Genomic DNA, 14,644 nt, shown 5'->3' with positions numbered 1-14,644 from the left:
AAAAAGTAGGTAAAACTGTCTAAAGTGGACTTGCCACCACTCTGTTTGGCATGATATCTAAAACATAGTAGTGATGTTTGTTGTGCCTTTTTTTTTCCTTTTTACTCTTATTGTTTACTGTGGCTTTGGGGTTTTTTGTTTGTCGTCTTGTTTTTTCCTTTTCCCCTACCCATTGGCCTTGGCCTCCCTTTTTTTGGGGTGCTTAACCCCCCCACCCCTCACAGCTTTATACTCTAATCTGTTAAGTGTGCTCAGAAAACTTTTTTTTTTTTTTTTAGGGCCCTTAACACAATCTCTCTTGGCTATTACTCTTCAAGCTCAGAGAGGCTTGGAGTATGCTTTCAGGCCTTGCTTTTAATACTGAGTCCTGTTGTTCTTACTGTATAATGTAGACCTGTTTGAGTGGGTCTCGGACTTCTGTGAGGCAAGGAATAGTTTACCCTGAGAACTTACCGAAATAACATTGGCCTTGGCACTTCAGGATTGTATTGTTTTTGGAAGACTTAAGATTAATGTTGTATCCTCCTGTACTCTTTCAGTACACTAAGAATGGCATTTATTCTTAATGCACGGAAACAGTACAGGCAGCAATACAATATTCCTAAAGAGGTGCTTAGATCCCTGTATTTCTGGGGCAGCGGATGTCTGCTGTATAACCAGCCCTGTACTAGACCTATTGCTGTCAAACAGGCAGTCATTCTAGACCTCCAGTACTAAATTATGCAGACGCTTGACCAAAAACACTTGAAATAGTGCTCAGCTTTCAGTACTGCTTCTATTTTAATTCTCTTGTATTGACTTGTCACCAGATATTTGCACTATGTACAAGGGAGGAAACGGTGGTACATGAAGATGAGATTTGGGGGGGTGGGGGTAAGAGTCGGTATATTGAGGCAGGGCTGGTTGCAGAACAGGTGGTACATCTTACCAAGTTACCATCTTATTTCTGCCTTCATCCTGTATAATTCTAAAAGCTGTCTACACCTTTTTTGGTAACGCTAACCTCTGCACTTAACATAGATTTTACACTGAGGTAAAGTACTGCATCTGTGAACAATTCTTGGCTTTCTGTACATTGCATCCAAATGTGCTTCTCTTACAGTATTGGTGTTCTCTAATTTCAGTCTGCAAAAGTGACACAACTTTGCTTATGAAGCCAAGCATTCAGGAGCTGGAGAAAGCATACTCCACCAGTAAAGGCTTCAATGGCTGTCTTAATCTTGACCAGGTTGCAGCTACTCAGTTACTGCTGAGTAGCTGAAGTACTAGAAATGCACACCAAGCTTGCCTCATGTTGGCTTAGTTTATCCAACTGCTTGGTTAGCCATAGGATTTCTTAAATTGATCCTGCATGTAGTCATGCAGATCTTTCTTATATCTGGGTTTTAAAGTACTGGGAACACATGCTCTATCCTTGTGACCTTTTTAAGACCACTTGTTTGCGGCCTGTAAATGGACTGGAGGACTGTACCCAGAGAGTGGTGGTGGATGGGTCTTATTTGACCTGGAGGGATGTGGGCAGTGGGATCCCCCAGGGCTTGGTCCTTGGACCTGCACTGTTCAACATCTTCATCAGCGACTTGGATGAGGGGGTAAAAAACACCCTGTTCGGACTCGGACGACACGAAGATGTGGGGAGAAGTGGACATGCTAGAAGGGAGGAATAGGCTGCAATCAGACCTAAACAGGTTACTGGGTTGGGCAGATGAGAACAGGATGGGTTTCAACACTGACAAGTGCAAGGTGCTGCACCTGGGGAGGAAGAACCAGTAGCATACCTACAGGCTGGGCAACTCCCTTCTTCTTAGTGCAGAGGCAGAAAAGGATCTGGGTGTCATTAGAGACCCCAAGATGAACATGGGCTGCCAATGTGGGGACACGGTCAGGAAGGCCAACCACACCTTGTCATGCATCCACAGATGCATCACAAGCAGGTCCAAGGAGGTGATCCTCCCCCTTTGTGACACTGGTCAGGCTGCAGTTGGAGTACTGCGTCCAGTTCTGGGCACCGCACTTCAGGAGGGATGTGGACAGCATCAAGAGGGTCCAGAGGAGGGCCACTCGCATAATCAGGTGGCAGCAGGGCAGGCCCTATGAGTGGAGGCTATGGGACATGAGCCTGTTCAGTCTCCACAAGAGAAGGCTGAGGGGATCTGGTGGCAGTCTACAAGCAGGCAATGGGAGAGACCCTGTTCCCCCGAGCACTACTAGGAGTAACAAGGAATAACAGCCATAAGTTGATGGAGAGTAGATTCAGGCTAGATATCAGGAGGCACTACTTCAGTCAGGGCGGCTAGGATCTGGAACCAGCTTCCAAGGGAAGTGGTGCTCACTTCTACCCTGGGAGGGGGGGTGGTCTTTAAGAGGAGGCTAGATAGACACCTTGCTGGGGTCATTTGACCCCCAATACTCTTTCCTGCCATAGCAGGGGGTCAGACTTGATGATCTGCTTGGGTCCCTTCTGACCCTACCAAGTATGAAATTGACTTCCAAGTGATGGTCGCAGCCTTCAGCTACTGGAAGACTGGTTCCAAAGAGGATGGAGCTAGACCAGGGGTTGTCAGTTGGGGGTATGTGTACCCCCAGGGGTACTTGAGAAGGCCCTAGGGGATACATGTGGGCAGGTGGGGATGGAGTGCTACAATATGTCATCCTGTGCTGCTGTGCAGGTGCTGCCTGCCCAGCTGGATGCAGGGCGTGGGGGAAGCTTGCATGTGGCGGCGGCAGCTGCTCTGCATTCATTAGCACTCCACTTCCTCCCTACCTTCCCCTGCTGCTCCATGTCTGGCTATGCGCCACCCTCCCCCTAGGTAACTGCTGCAGATAACTGCTTTGTGTCCAGCCACTAGGGGTACACTGATCCAGAAATGTTGAAAACCCCTGAGCTGGACTGTACTTAGTGGTGACAGATGAGAGAACAAAGAGCAATGGTCTCAAGTTGTGACAAGTGAAGTTTAGGTTGGATATTAGGGCAAACTTTCTCACTGGGAGGGTAGTAAAGCAGTCAATTGAAGAATCTCCATCTTTGGAGGCTTCTAAGACCTGGGTAGGCAAAGCTTTGGCTAGGATGGTCTCATTAGGATTAGCCCTTTTTTGAGCAGGGGGTTAGATTAGATGACCCGAGGTCCCTTCCAACCCTAACTCTTGTATATTTCTTTGATACCTGGCTAGAGGTTGAGCACCACTAGTTGAGACCTAAACTAAGCAAGTCTGTCTTCCCTCCTCCCTGGCCTTGTGACTTTTAATTCATACTCCCTTCTTACTGGTGTGTAGGGCTCTGCTGATTTTTCAAATATGAATACATGTAATAAGCTGTCCACATAAAGCCCTAGTATATTACACAAAAGCTGTTATTTGTAGTTCTTGGTCTGGCTTCTTTACTTGGGTCTCTTTCAAACTGGGTAAATTGAACTAGTGCAAAATCCAGTTTAATAAATTGGGTGCAAACCCCTATGTGAAAACTCTTCAGTTAATCCAGAGAAGTCTTTTCAAGTAAACATCTTCCAATTGTATGGCTTTCAGATAATCTTGATTATCAGCTGTCCAGGTGGTATAAATCCCCAATGAGTGAATAGTTCAAAATGACCCTTTTTGTATTGGGCAGGGCCTAATGTTAGGCCAACTTAGAGCTTGTATGAAAGGGTTTGTTGTGTTTTGTTTTGTTGTTTTGTTTTTTTTGTTATGTATGGACCACCACACTGGATTCAGAGCATGTGCAGGCTGGCTGGTAAGTAGAAGATGAACTAGGTGCTACTAGAGAAGACCTGGGGTTAGTGCAGAACACTTGTGCCCTTCTGGTATCTTTTCTGCCATGTAGCATCAGGCTTGCTGCTGCCTTCTGTTGCAGCTGGCCTGCTTTGGGAGAAGGATGGTACAAATTGATTGGGCTCTTCCTGTCCCACCATTGCCTTTCCTTCTATGGCTTTTTCAAGCTGTGGGATGCATAGCAAGATGACTGACACTTCTCTCCATCTATAGGGTCTATGTACCTTGAGTGCTGAGATGGTGGGGTGGATGGAGCATCCCACAGGAGCATGGGGGGGGACCCTGGGTGCCCCGCCCCCAGGGGCTTGCCTGCCTTCTTACAGGGGAGGTAAAGAAGGGCTTTTTGCGTAATGATGGAATTGGCAATCATCTTCTACTAGTTGCCCCTTCTATTCTTTGGACTCTCGGGTTGCATCCAGACAAGCGTAGACATTTGGTTCCCCAGGGACAAGTAGTAGTGGCACACCTGCCTGCTGCTCTTCTCTGGGGGATTCCTGTGCCATGTGCTTTGATCTATTTGAATTAAAAAGGCTGTGGGCCCAGCCCACTAAAAATTGGGGGCTGGCACTGGTTGAGTGGATCATGTGCTTTGACATGTTGGGTTACCCCAGGTGGGGTACAGGAGGCTGGAGCACTGCAGCATGCACGGCTGCTAACTCCTGCAGCTGGGAGCCTGGTCAGCAGCCAGAGCATGGCTCTCGCCAGCCAGGCTCCAGCTTTGGGTAGTGTGCACTGCTACCATGTGCTCTTTCTTTCTGCACAGGTTTTTTAGACCCCAGGATCTCTGAGCCTAGCGCATGTCCAGAAGAAGCATTACTTTACAGATGTTGGGCAAGCCAAATCAGAATATAGATCGGGTACTTCAGCATGGCTTTTTTTGTGCCTTTTTATTTAATAGCTGATTGAATCCTCTTTGGTTAAAAGCGCTCTGCTAGAGCATACAGTCCATACATGTGCTGCAGAGCTGGATCTAACTAATGTGCTGCCTCTTCTGGTGAAGCTCTGGGGAGGAGTAGGGTCAGCAGATGGGGATTCTAGATGTCTAGCTTCTCCCAGGACAAAGCCTGGTGCATCTGTTTTTAGCTGTATGCTTTCTGCAGTTGCTGGGGAGGGGGGGGATGTTTTGTGTGTGGTTTTTTTTTTTTTTGGTGGCTGGATTGCTGAATAGAATCAGTAGTCCCATTAATCTCTCCAAATCTATTCAGAGAATCAATGATTTGGCCATAAACACAGTTTGTTTGTGTGTGGCTTTTACGTACCTCAAGGTACCAGGCACAGCTTGTGAACACAGAGATGGTAGGGTGGATGGAGCATCCTACAGGAGTGCAGGGGGGGGTCTCCCACATGCTCGGCGGTGGACCTGGAAGTGGACCAGAAATACTTCTGGTCCACTTCTGGGTCCTCCGTGCAGTGTGTAGGGGACCCCCCTATCTATCCTTTGGCTTGGTGACTGGTGTCTCCTGGGTCTGGGGGAGCACCTGGGGTCCCCCCACACTCATGTGGGATGCTCAATATGCCCCACCATCTTGGCACTCAAGGTACATAGACACAGCTTGATATGTCTCTTCTATGGCTGAATAGCTGATTCTCCAAATCTGAATCGAATCTTCAGATTCGGCTGAATTGGGATAGCAATCCGAATTGGCAAATCAAATTGCTATCCCTCAAATCCGGTCCAAATCCAAATTGAATACTTCCTGCTTGGCACATCCCTACTGGATACAGGGCCATAAACTAAACTTTCCTAATGGGTTTTCTGTTAACTACTCGGGTTCTGTAGTTGTGGCTAGATTGGTGGGGTTTGTTTGTTTGTTTGTTTTTTAACAACATGGCAGCTCTACTTCCATCCCATAGAGATCCCTTCAAGCACCAGTTCAGTTCTGTATGGCCACATCTCTCTTAAATGTTTTAAGTCAAAGAATGTGAGGTTCTAAGAGCATCTGTGCCACGTTATGGCAGATAGTTGCTGGTAAAGTAGCTCCTTCAGCATTGTGTAGATGGATCATGTGCTGTCAGCAGCTCATGATTCTAGATGTAAAGCTTGAGACTTTGCACCTGTAGGTAAGAGGTGTTTGGCTAAAGACTTCATTGGCTGATGGCCAATTTACTCACCGGGCATACTGGCTGATACCAATCTGGTAACTGATTTACAGGGGCATAGCTGGGCAGCATGGAGAGAAGCACCCTGCAGATAAGTGTATATATTCAGACCCCCACAGTGAGGGTGAGAGTAGGGCTGGGAGTGCTGCCCAGCCAGGGCAGTGGATGAGACCACTGGGCCAGGAGAAGAAGGAAACTGGGCAGCTTGTCCAGGGGATCAGTGTCCGAGTGCTTAAAAATGGTGGTGGGGGTGCTTAAACTAAAGCTTGCTAAATGAGCTTTAGTTAAAGTGCTCCTGCCACAACCTTTTTTTAGCACAGGGATACTCTTAGTGTTGGAAGCAGACTGCAGGCTTGGGGCTCTACCCTGCTGCCTCTGCCCCAGGAACTGCATGCTGTCTGCACATCCTCTGCCTGCCTGGTAGCGCTGGGGGCAGCAAGTTTTTTTTTGCCAGGCAGTGGACATGCAGTTGGTACGTGGCTTCCAGGACAAAGGCAGCAGCAGAGCAGAGAGCCTGCAGCAGGCAGCTCACCTCTGCTCCATGAACTAATGCCAGTGGTCACATGCTGCCCATGCCTCCCCAGGGGGGTGCATGCAGCAGCCCATTCCCGGAAGAGCCTCCTGTGGCTCTGTTCTACTCCCTACCCTGGCCCTGGGTCCCATTCATCACCCTGGCTGGGCAGTGGCCCCTGCCCCACTTCTTCCCTCACTGTGGGGTCCTCCATCTGCGCCCTTCCCCCCCCCCCCCCCCCCCCCCACCTGCATGGCACTGCTCTCCATGCTGTCCAGCTGCATTCTTGGTCATGTGCATGCTGTGGCTGCATGCATGCATGTGGCATCTGGGGTCCCCAGCCAGAAAGCATATTATATTTATTGGCTACACTAGCCAAAAAACCCCAATAGCCAGTAATTTTCCTCTTCCTGGTGCCAAACTGATATATTGGTGCACCCCTGCCTAAAAGGCCTTTCTCTAGGACTGCTTCCAAATAGAGAGGCATAAGCAGAAGTTATCAGATGGTTCTTTCAAACTGTTTGTAAAACTCTGATGAAAATAGCTTGCCTGTATACTTTTCAACCATCATGAGCAACAAAGCTGTTTTTTAAGTGGGGAAAGATGGTCAAGGTCAGTGTGCACTCATTAGACCCCAGTAGGATATCTGGGATAATATGAACTGTAAAGATGGTTGGGTTAAGGTTCAGTTTTGAATGTTAAGACCATCTCTTAGGCTGGTTTGAGGGTGGGGAATGCTGTTAAGTATACTGAATTTAGGTGCAAAGAATGAGGCCTGGCCATGTGAGTTTTGGGTTTTTTGTTTTGTTTTGTCTTTTTGTTGTTGGTTTTTTTTTTGTTTTTTTTTTTTTTTTATGGTAAAACTCATTCTATGCTTTGAGGTTTTTTGGACCTGGAAACTTGTAGCTAAAATGGGAGAGCTTGTCCACATAGGATTATAAGTCAGAGGCAAAACTTGTTTCCACTTTTGTGATCAAATTTGAGATCTGTCTATCCCCAAAAGGGAGTTGTTGGGGTTTTAGAAAGTTAGTAATAGAATTGGAGCTGAAATGGGGAGTTAACAGCCTGGTATAGTAAGATGGGTGTATGATGATTGCATGGCACACTATTAGGCTTAGCATGATTCTGTAGTTATCAGCAAACAGTGATGAACATCATTTTTGCCTCTCAGATGACAGAAATATTTTATATTGTTTAATTACCAAAACTTATAGAAAGGGGATGTAGGAAGAATGATGGCTGATGGAATGTGTGGTATTGACTGGGGGAGCAGTCCTACAGAACTGTTTCACAGGGGGAGTTAAACTGTGCAACCCTGAAAACTTTAAATCAGTGTAAACAAATGCTTAAAAATAAACTAATCAACTTTAAAAAAGATCGAATTCTGCCAAGTGTATGCATACACTAGAATTCCACCTCGCAGAGTAAGGCAGTAAGTGCCAACCTTTTTGGCAGATGGACCATAAATTAGCACTCTTCCCCAAATGCCACTCCAGTCTCCTTCCTCTGCCCAGTCTGCTGTTCTGCTTTCTGGTGTTTTTTCTGCTTCCTGCTTGGTCTGCTGCTGTGCTGCCTGTCCCCTCCCTGGATCTTGTGTGCCCCAAACAGAAGTTGCCAATATCATTTGTGACACTTGGCCCACAGGTGGTCCACCCCAGTCTAGAACTAAGGAATTTACGACTGTTGGTCCTGATGTCTCCATTTCCCAATAGTAGTTGGAGTCCCACTAGTTATAAACATAGTATGGTCAAATATGTATTTGTAAACTAGCTGCTTTTTCAAGACGGTATAATAGCTCCACTTTAGCTATACTTTTGAGTTGTTGTGTTTTACTGTCCCCTCTGTCCAATTCCGACTGTTATACACAGTACCATCTCCATCTTCTATTTATGTGAAGTCATGACATGGGCCAGTGCTGGCTAACCTGGCTACCAGCTTTTGCTTGAAATCTGGTATTAAAAGCAAAGGACTAAGCACTCGCTGGGAATCTTCTCCCTCTTGTGGCCAGCTGGGGAAAATGCACAAGTACCTGTACTAACACCATGGTGCATAACTTGCAGACCACAGAAAGCTTGCCAGGGCAGCTCTGTGGCCTACCATAATTCAATTTATTTTAAACAATTTTCATACATTTGCTCTGTAGTGTTAACAAACTCCATTGTTCAGCCTGTGGAGACCAAACTACAGCCCACTTGATTGGAACTATTTGCAAGCTTAGATGTAGAATTAAGGGACAGTTAAAATTCCCTTAAATTATCATTGCCCAGTCAGAAAAGAACACTAGACCAATCTGCAGCCTGACCTTCTTGTGTGCAGCAGCCACCCCCTACCCCACCCCTCCACACACTCCCTGGAGGAGCTGAGATAGTTTAACAGATGCTCATTCCAACAGCCATCTAGCTACCTCACAATTTTAATATGTCTTTAATACAGACTCTCCCAAGCAAATTCTTCACCTCTGTCTTCTTGTACAGGGACTCCCCCACCATGATTCAAGATGGACTCGAGGGGAATGCCTCAAGACCTAAGGTTGAGGAGGACCAGGTTAGAGTGCTACTGGAGGGGCTAGACATGTTCAAATCAGCAGGTCCAGATGCTCTCCACCCCAGGGTGTTGAGGGAGCTAGCAGGGGTTATTGCAGGGCCCTTGGTATGGCTTTACGAGCGCTCGTGGTGCTCGGGCCAGGTGCCAGATGCTTGGAAGATAGCCAATGTGGTCCCCATCTTTAAAAAAGGGAGGACCTGGGCAACTATAGGCCCATCAGTCTTGCCTCAATCCTGGGGAAACTCTTTGAGAAGATCATCAAGGAGCATATCTGTGATGGGCTGGCATCAGGGATGATGCTCAAGGGCAGCCAGCACGGTTTCATTAAGGGCAGGTCATGTCAGACCAACCTGATTGCCTTTTACAATCGGGTCACAAAAGCATTGGATGCAGGTGTTGCCATGGATGTAGTCTTTCTGGACTTCAGCAAGGCCTTTGACACTGTTGACCACCCCATCCTCATTAAAAAATGATGCCTACATGGTCAGATGGATTGTGAATTGGCTGAAGGGTCATACTCAGAGGGTGGTGGTGGACGGGTCATATTCGACCTGGGGGGAAGTGGGCAGCGGAGTCCCCCAGGGCTTGGTCCTTGGGCCCGCGCTGTTCAATTTCTTTTTTCAGCAATTTGGATGACGGGGTGAAAAGCAACCTGTTCAAATTTGCTGATGGTACCAAAATATGGGGAGAGGTGGGCACATTAGCAGGGAGGGAGAGACTGCAGAAAGACCTGGATAGGTTGCAGGGGTGGGCTAACAAACAGGATGTGTTTCAATACTGACAAGTGCAGTGCTGTACTTGGGCAGTAGTAAGCAGCACGCTTATAAGATGGGGAAACTCCCCTCTTCAGAGCACGGAGGCAGAAAGGGATCTTGGAGTCGTCATTGACTCCAAGATGAACATGGGCTGACAATGCGAGGTCACAGTCAGCAGGGCTAACCAGACCTCTTCGTGCATCTCAAGTAGGTCCAAGGAGGTGATCCTCCCCCTCTATGCGACACTGGTCAGGCCGCAGCTGGAGTACTGTGTCCAGTTCTGGGTGCCCCACTTCAAGAGGGATGTGGACAACGTTGAGAGGGTCCAGAGGAGGGCCACTCGCATGATCTGGGGACTGCAGGGCAGACCCTACAATAAGAGACTACAGGACCTGAACCTGTTCAGCCTTCACAAGAGAAGGCTGAGGGGGGACCTGGGGAGTGTCTATAAACTCACTAGGGGGGACCAGAAGGGTTTGGGGGAGACCTTGTTTCCCCTAGCGCCCCCGGGATAACAAGGAATAATGGCCACAAGTTGTTGGAGAGTAGGTTTAGATTAGACATCCATAGGAACTACTTCACTGTCAGGGCGGCTAGGATCTGGAACCAACTTCCAAGGGAAGTGGCGCTGGCTCCTATCCTGGGGGTCTTTAAGAAGCGGCTTGATGCCTACCTGGCTGGGGGCATTTGAGCCCAGTTTTCCTCCTGCCTAGGCAGGGGGTCGGACTTGAAGATCTGAAAGGTCCCTTCTGACCCTACTTTTATGAAGCTTGGAAGTGGTTTAGGTAACAGCAAGTAGTCTGGAATTTGGGGAGTTACCCCTTTTTTCCCCTTTAGCCTATATCCTACATTTATTAGGTGACTCTTTCTAATAGTTGTTCTTAGACTTTTAACTTTGTTCATCTTTCTCTTCCCACCCCCTTCCCACCTCACTGAAACTTGATACTGAACTTAGCCTGTTCTCTCATGGACTTGGAAGGTGTCAGTTTTGGATTTATAGCCTTATTTCTTGGTGACACAGCATTCCATGATTCCATATTTATCCCTCCACCTGACTTACCTTCATTGACGTGTGTAGTTTCTTCAGCGACTTGTAATATACACACACACATCTACCATAAAACTATTCAGTACATTTGGCTGCGCAAATCGTAAGCTAAAGTTGCAATATACTGTATCTTGGATTATCTAATTTAAGGTCTGTCTTTACCCATAACTTTCTTTCAGGCCTGTGCTTTATTCAGTCTGATCTAGTTGAACTGGACATGTAAATTATACTCTTTCCTTGGCTGACCAAGCTAGTTATCATGCCTGCAAAGGCTCACTTTTGAGGTCGCTCAAAGCAGGCTTTTGGGGCCTCCTGTTTAAAAAATGATCGGTGCTAGCAACAAGTGACTGTGTGTGAAGTATAAACACGCCATCTAACATGATTTGGGTTGCATCAAAAGATAAGACCATCAGGCTGTTGCAGCTCTTCTTTTTGGTCTCTTTTAAAAAGCAGTTGTTTGGGCCAAGCTAGGTGCTGGTTACCTTGACCAACTTTTTTATTATTATTATTACCATTTTGTAATACTGCTTACAGATAAAATGCAGGCACGTATGGTCATAACTGAAGTTTAAGCTAGGTCTGGAGTCTGCCCTTGTTGTTTTCAGTCACTAACCACATCCGAGGCCTGCAGTAGCAATTAATTGTTGTAGTTGACTTGGGCTTCTTAACAGAGCCATCTGACCTGCTATCACTATCTTGCAGATGCAGTTGAGGGAGTGTTGAATGGTGAACTCTACCAGGTAAGCTGAAAAACCATTTCACCAAGCAGAACGTATTACAAGATGTTATCTCCTAGAGGTGTTCCTTCTCAATAGTAGGGCTCTTCATAGCTTAAAGCTGCTATGAGCTTCCTGTTGCTTATATTCATTAGCAATACAATTGGTAATGGTGTGATTTAATCTTTCCAGTTTCTATAGCTGCTTCAGGTATGCTTTACTTCTAATTAAAGTATGAGAAGTTTATAGCAGCAATTTATGTTAACACCAGAATTTAACTGGAATGTGCCTTGCCTTGGGATGGCAGCCATGAGCCCAAGCTCCACAACTTCTTATTAATGAAGTGCTGGTATTGGAGTACAAAAAGAATAGTAATAGTAAGAATTACTGTTCCGGTTTATGCCAAGATACTATAGAACTCTATGAAGTATAAATGTTGTCTTCATTGGATTGTGTCCTAACACTAAACTGATCATTGCATAAGTCTCTCTCTGCTTGTCTGCATTACCTCTTTAATATGCCAAGTTGGCTTCTGAGTTGTTTTTTTGGTTTTTTTTGGGGGGGGGAGGGGTTGTTTTTTGTTTTGTTTGTGGGTTTTTTCCAAAAGCAACTTGAGTGAAAGATTTGGATAGAGGGCCTGCCTACCAGGTAGTCCATTTGACTGCAGTAATCTAGAACTGAGAACCATCCACTTAATTTTAAAAACACTTCATCTGCAACTGGATGTGAACTTTTTAGTGGCTGCTCCAGCAAAAGGCTTTCCATGTGAGGGGGGTAGGGGGAATAGATAATATCTGGCAACTTGCTGGAATGGGAGGCAGGAGCAAGTCCTTCATCTGACACAGGAGAGAGAGAGAGAAATGAGTAATTCCTAGTTCTAATCCAGGTGTTCTGTCCCTTGGAATGATGAAATAACTGTTTTGATTTTGTCCTATGTGCAATAGCATATGGGTGCAGAGGATGGATGTTGTGTAGTGCTTTGAACATCTTGTTTTTCTCTCTTCTGCTCATGCCTATCCTCCTCCCCCAAGCCCCTGTTTTATTTGAACCTTCTACCTGGTTTAACTGACCATATGTTGCCATCTCCTGGAAGTAGATTGTTGGTACTTCCTCTAATGCTGAAGGCTCCAGTGTCAGTTGCCCATCATCCGAATCTAGCTTGTGGTGTTAGATCCGGAGGTGCTGGTACATTTGCAACTTCAAACAACTGAAAGGTCTTTGACTTCTTCGTCTGTGCTTTTTAAGTATGGCTCTGAAATACTTAAAGAGCCTGCTCTTAACTGACTAAATAATCCCTTTCCTCTGTTTAAGGAGAGCAATGGTCCAACAGATTGCTATGCTGCCATATCACAAGTAGATCGACTACAGTCAGAACCAGAGAGCATCCGTAAATGGAGGGAGGAACAAAAAGAACGTCTAGAGCAGCTTGGTAAGTGAAAACAATATTTTCCTTTTTCTATAGCTTGTTGTGAAGTTGAGTCCACACTAAGATATACTCTGAGTCTGACTTGCATGTGACACCCTGCAACTCAAATTCTGGGTCTGAGTTTTGTCCTCCCAAGCATTCTGCCAAGCCACCTAGTTCTCGAAGTTGGAGTAGAGAATCTACTAAAGGAGGGATTTGCTCTCTTCTTCCCCTCACCTGTCCTGCAGGACTCTGTAGCTCTTAAGTAATTTCTCCATCTGTACAGATTAAGTATAAGTTTTAATTATCAAATCTAAGGACTTCTATATTGTGGTGGTGGGGGGGTTTAAAGACTTGGGTTTAGCATATCTCTTGTCTGCTATGACCTCTTCAGACAGATGGGGATGAGGCAAAGCCCAGATCTCACTTGAGTACCTTTTTGATAGGTTTGGGATGAATTGCAGCACTACTTCTGCAGTTTTGAGCAGATTAAAGGCTCTTCCTCTAAACCTGGGTCATGGCAAGCTTTCATACGAGGGGGCAGAGGCTGCTGATCTTCTGTCTTTTCTTTCAGGCTGTCTTATTGCTGGACAATTCTTAAAGCCCTCAAAGTGATCCATCTGATCATAACTGGTATTAAGAATAAGTATAATAGAAACCAGTGCAGAAATTTTCTATCGGCAAGATATGGTATACATGGATCAGTTGATCATTAAGAGCTATTAGGAAAAAAGGAAAACTTTTCTATTTGGACTACCTAGCTTTTACTAGAACACCTGAAATAATCTGTTACCAAAAAGCTCTAGTATTAGATTTAAGGTCACTGTAACAGTGTTGTCAGCAGCCTAACTGGCTCAGTGGAATTAGAAACAATTCCATCAGTGTTTGTCTTAAATATAGGTGTATATAAAGGCCTTAAAAGCATCCCAGCTTCCTGCCCAAGTTGGGGGGGGGATGACTTGATTCTTTCATGAAGTAGCTACTGTAGTAGCTCCTGCCTACAGGGATAACCAAGAAAAGTTTGAAACTTTTATGCATGTCACTGTTCCATCTGTGTGTACTAGCCTGAGCAGATTTGGCCACCTCAGTTTTACCTTTGTGGCCTAAAAGCTACATCGGTGCGGGTGCCAGGACCTCACAGTAAAGCCAGGTGACCAAAGCTATAGGATGCTGAAAGTGTAGTGTATAGCAGCACAAATATACCAGAATGGAGCACACAAGTGCATGACTATCTCTTGTGCCTTGCCAAGCACTTGGGTGCTTGAGGGGCTACCTGAACTGATGACAACACCACCAGCACTACATGCTATGAGGCTATCTGCCTTTTTGCCAAAGGATCGAGTATGTTAAAAGAACAGTTCAATTTATAAGCCAGAACACCTCCAAATTGTCTCACATCTTACCAGCTCATTCTGTTTCTCCAATGTCCATTTTAGAGGTACTACTATCAGAAGTGGTTGAAGGTGGAGATGAAGCAGTGTGCCTTACTATGGTCACTTTCTTCCTTTTAAGGGGTCATGAATGACTTGGCATTTGTCACAAATCTAGATAAAACAAGTAATTCAAATGAACTGGGGTTTTCATGGCACTGTTGCTGTGTATGAAACATGGTGGAATAGATTCTCATTGGACTGAATGGATTGCTTAGCCTTTTTTTGGTTAAGTCATGTAGCAGTAAAGGTCTAAAGCCTGCAAACAACTAAAGTCTAAGATCAAAGATGAGACTATGGAAGTGCTTTTTTGTCTCTTTCTAGTAGAAGCACATTAGTCGGCTGTTTTAACTGTGCGCCATCCCCAAGA

General features: G+C 45.8%; 1 protein-coding gene across 1 annotated transcript in view; it reads left to right on the top strand.

Moving 5' to 3' along the window:
- CLTA (clathrin light chain A) overlaps window positions 1–14,644 on the top strand; it is a 28,809-nt gene that overhangs the window by 8,749 nt on the left and 5,416 nt on the right. The window contains exons 2-3 of the mRNA XM_025201413.1: window positions 11,426–11,463; window positions 12,751–12,868. Of these exons, the coding sequence (XP_025057198.1) occupies window positions 11,426–11,463; window positions 12,751–12,868 (156 nt within the window). The remainder of the gene's footprint in view (window positions 1–11,425; window positions 11,464–12,750; window positions 12,869–14,644) is intronic.

The sequence above is a fragment of the Alligator sinensis genome, unplaced genomic scaffold (assembly GCF_000455745.1).
Source record: "Alligator sinensis unplaced genomic scaffold, ASM45574v1 scaffold434_1, whole genome shotgun sequence".
Classification (NCBI taxonomy): domain Eukaryota; kingdom Metazoa; phylum Chordata; order Crocodylia; family Alligatoridae; genus Alligator; species Alligator sinensis.
Note: the sequence above shows the minus strand (reverse complement) of the source record. Positions and strands in the feature narration are given on the sequence as shown.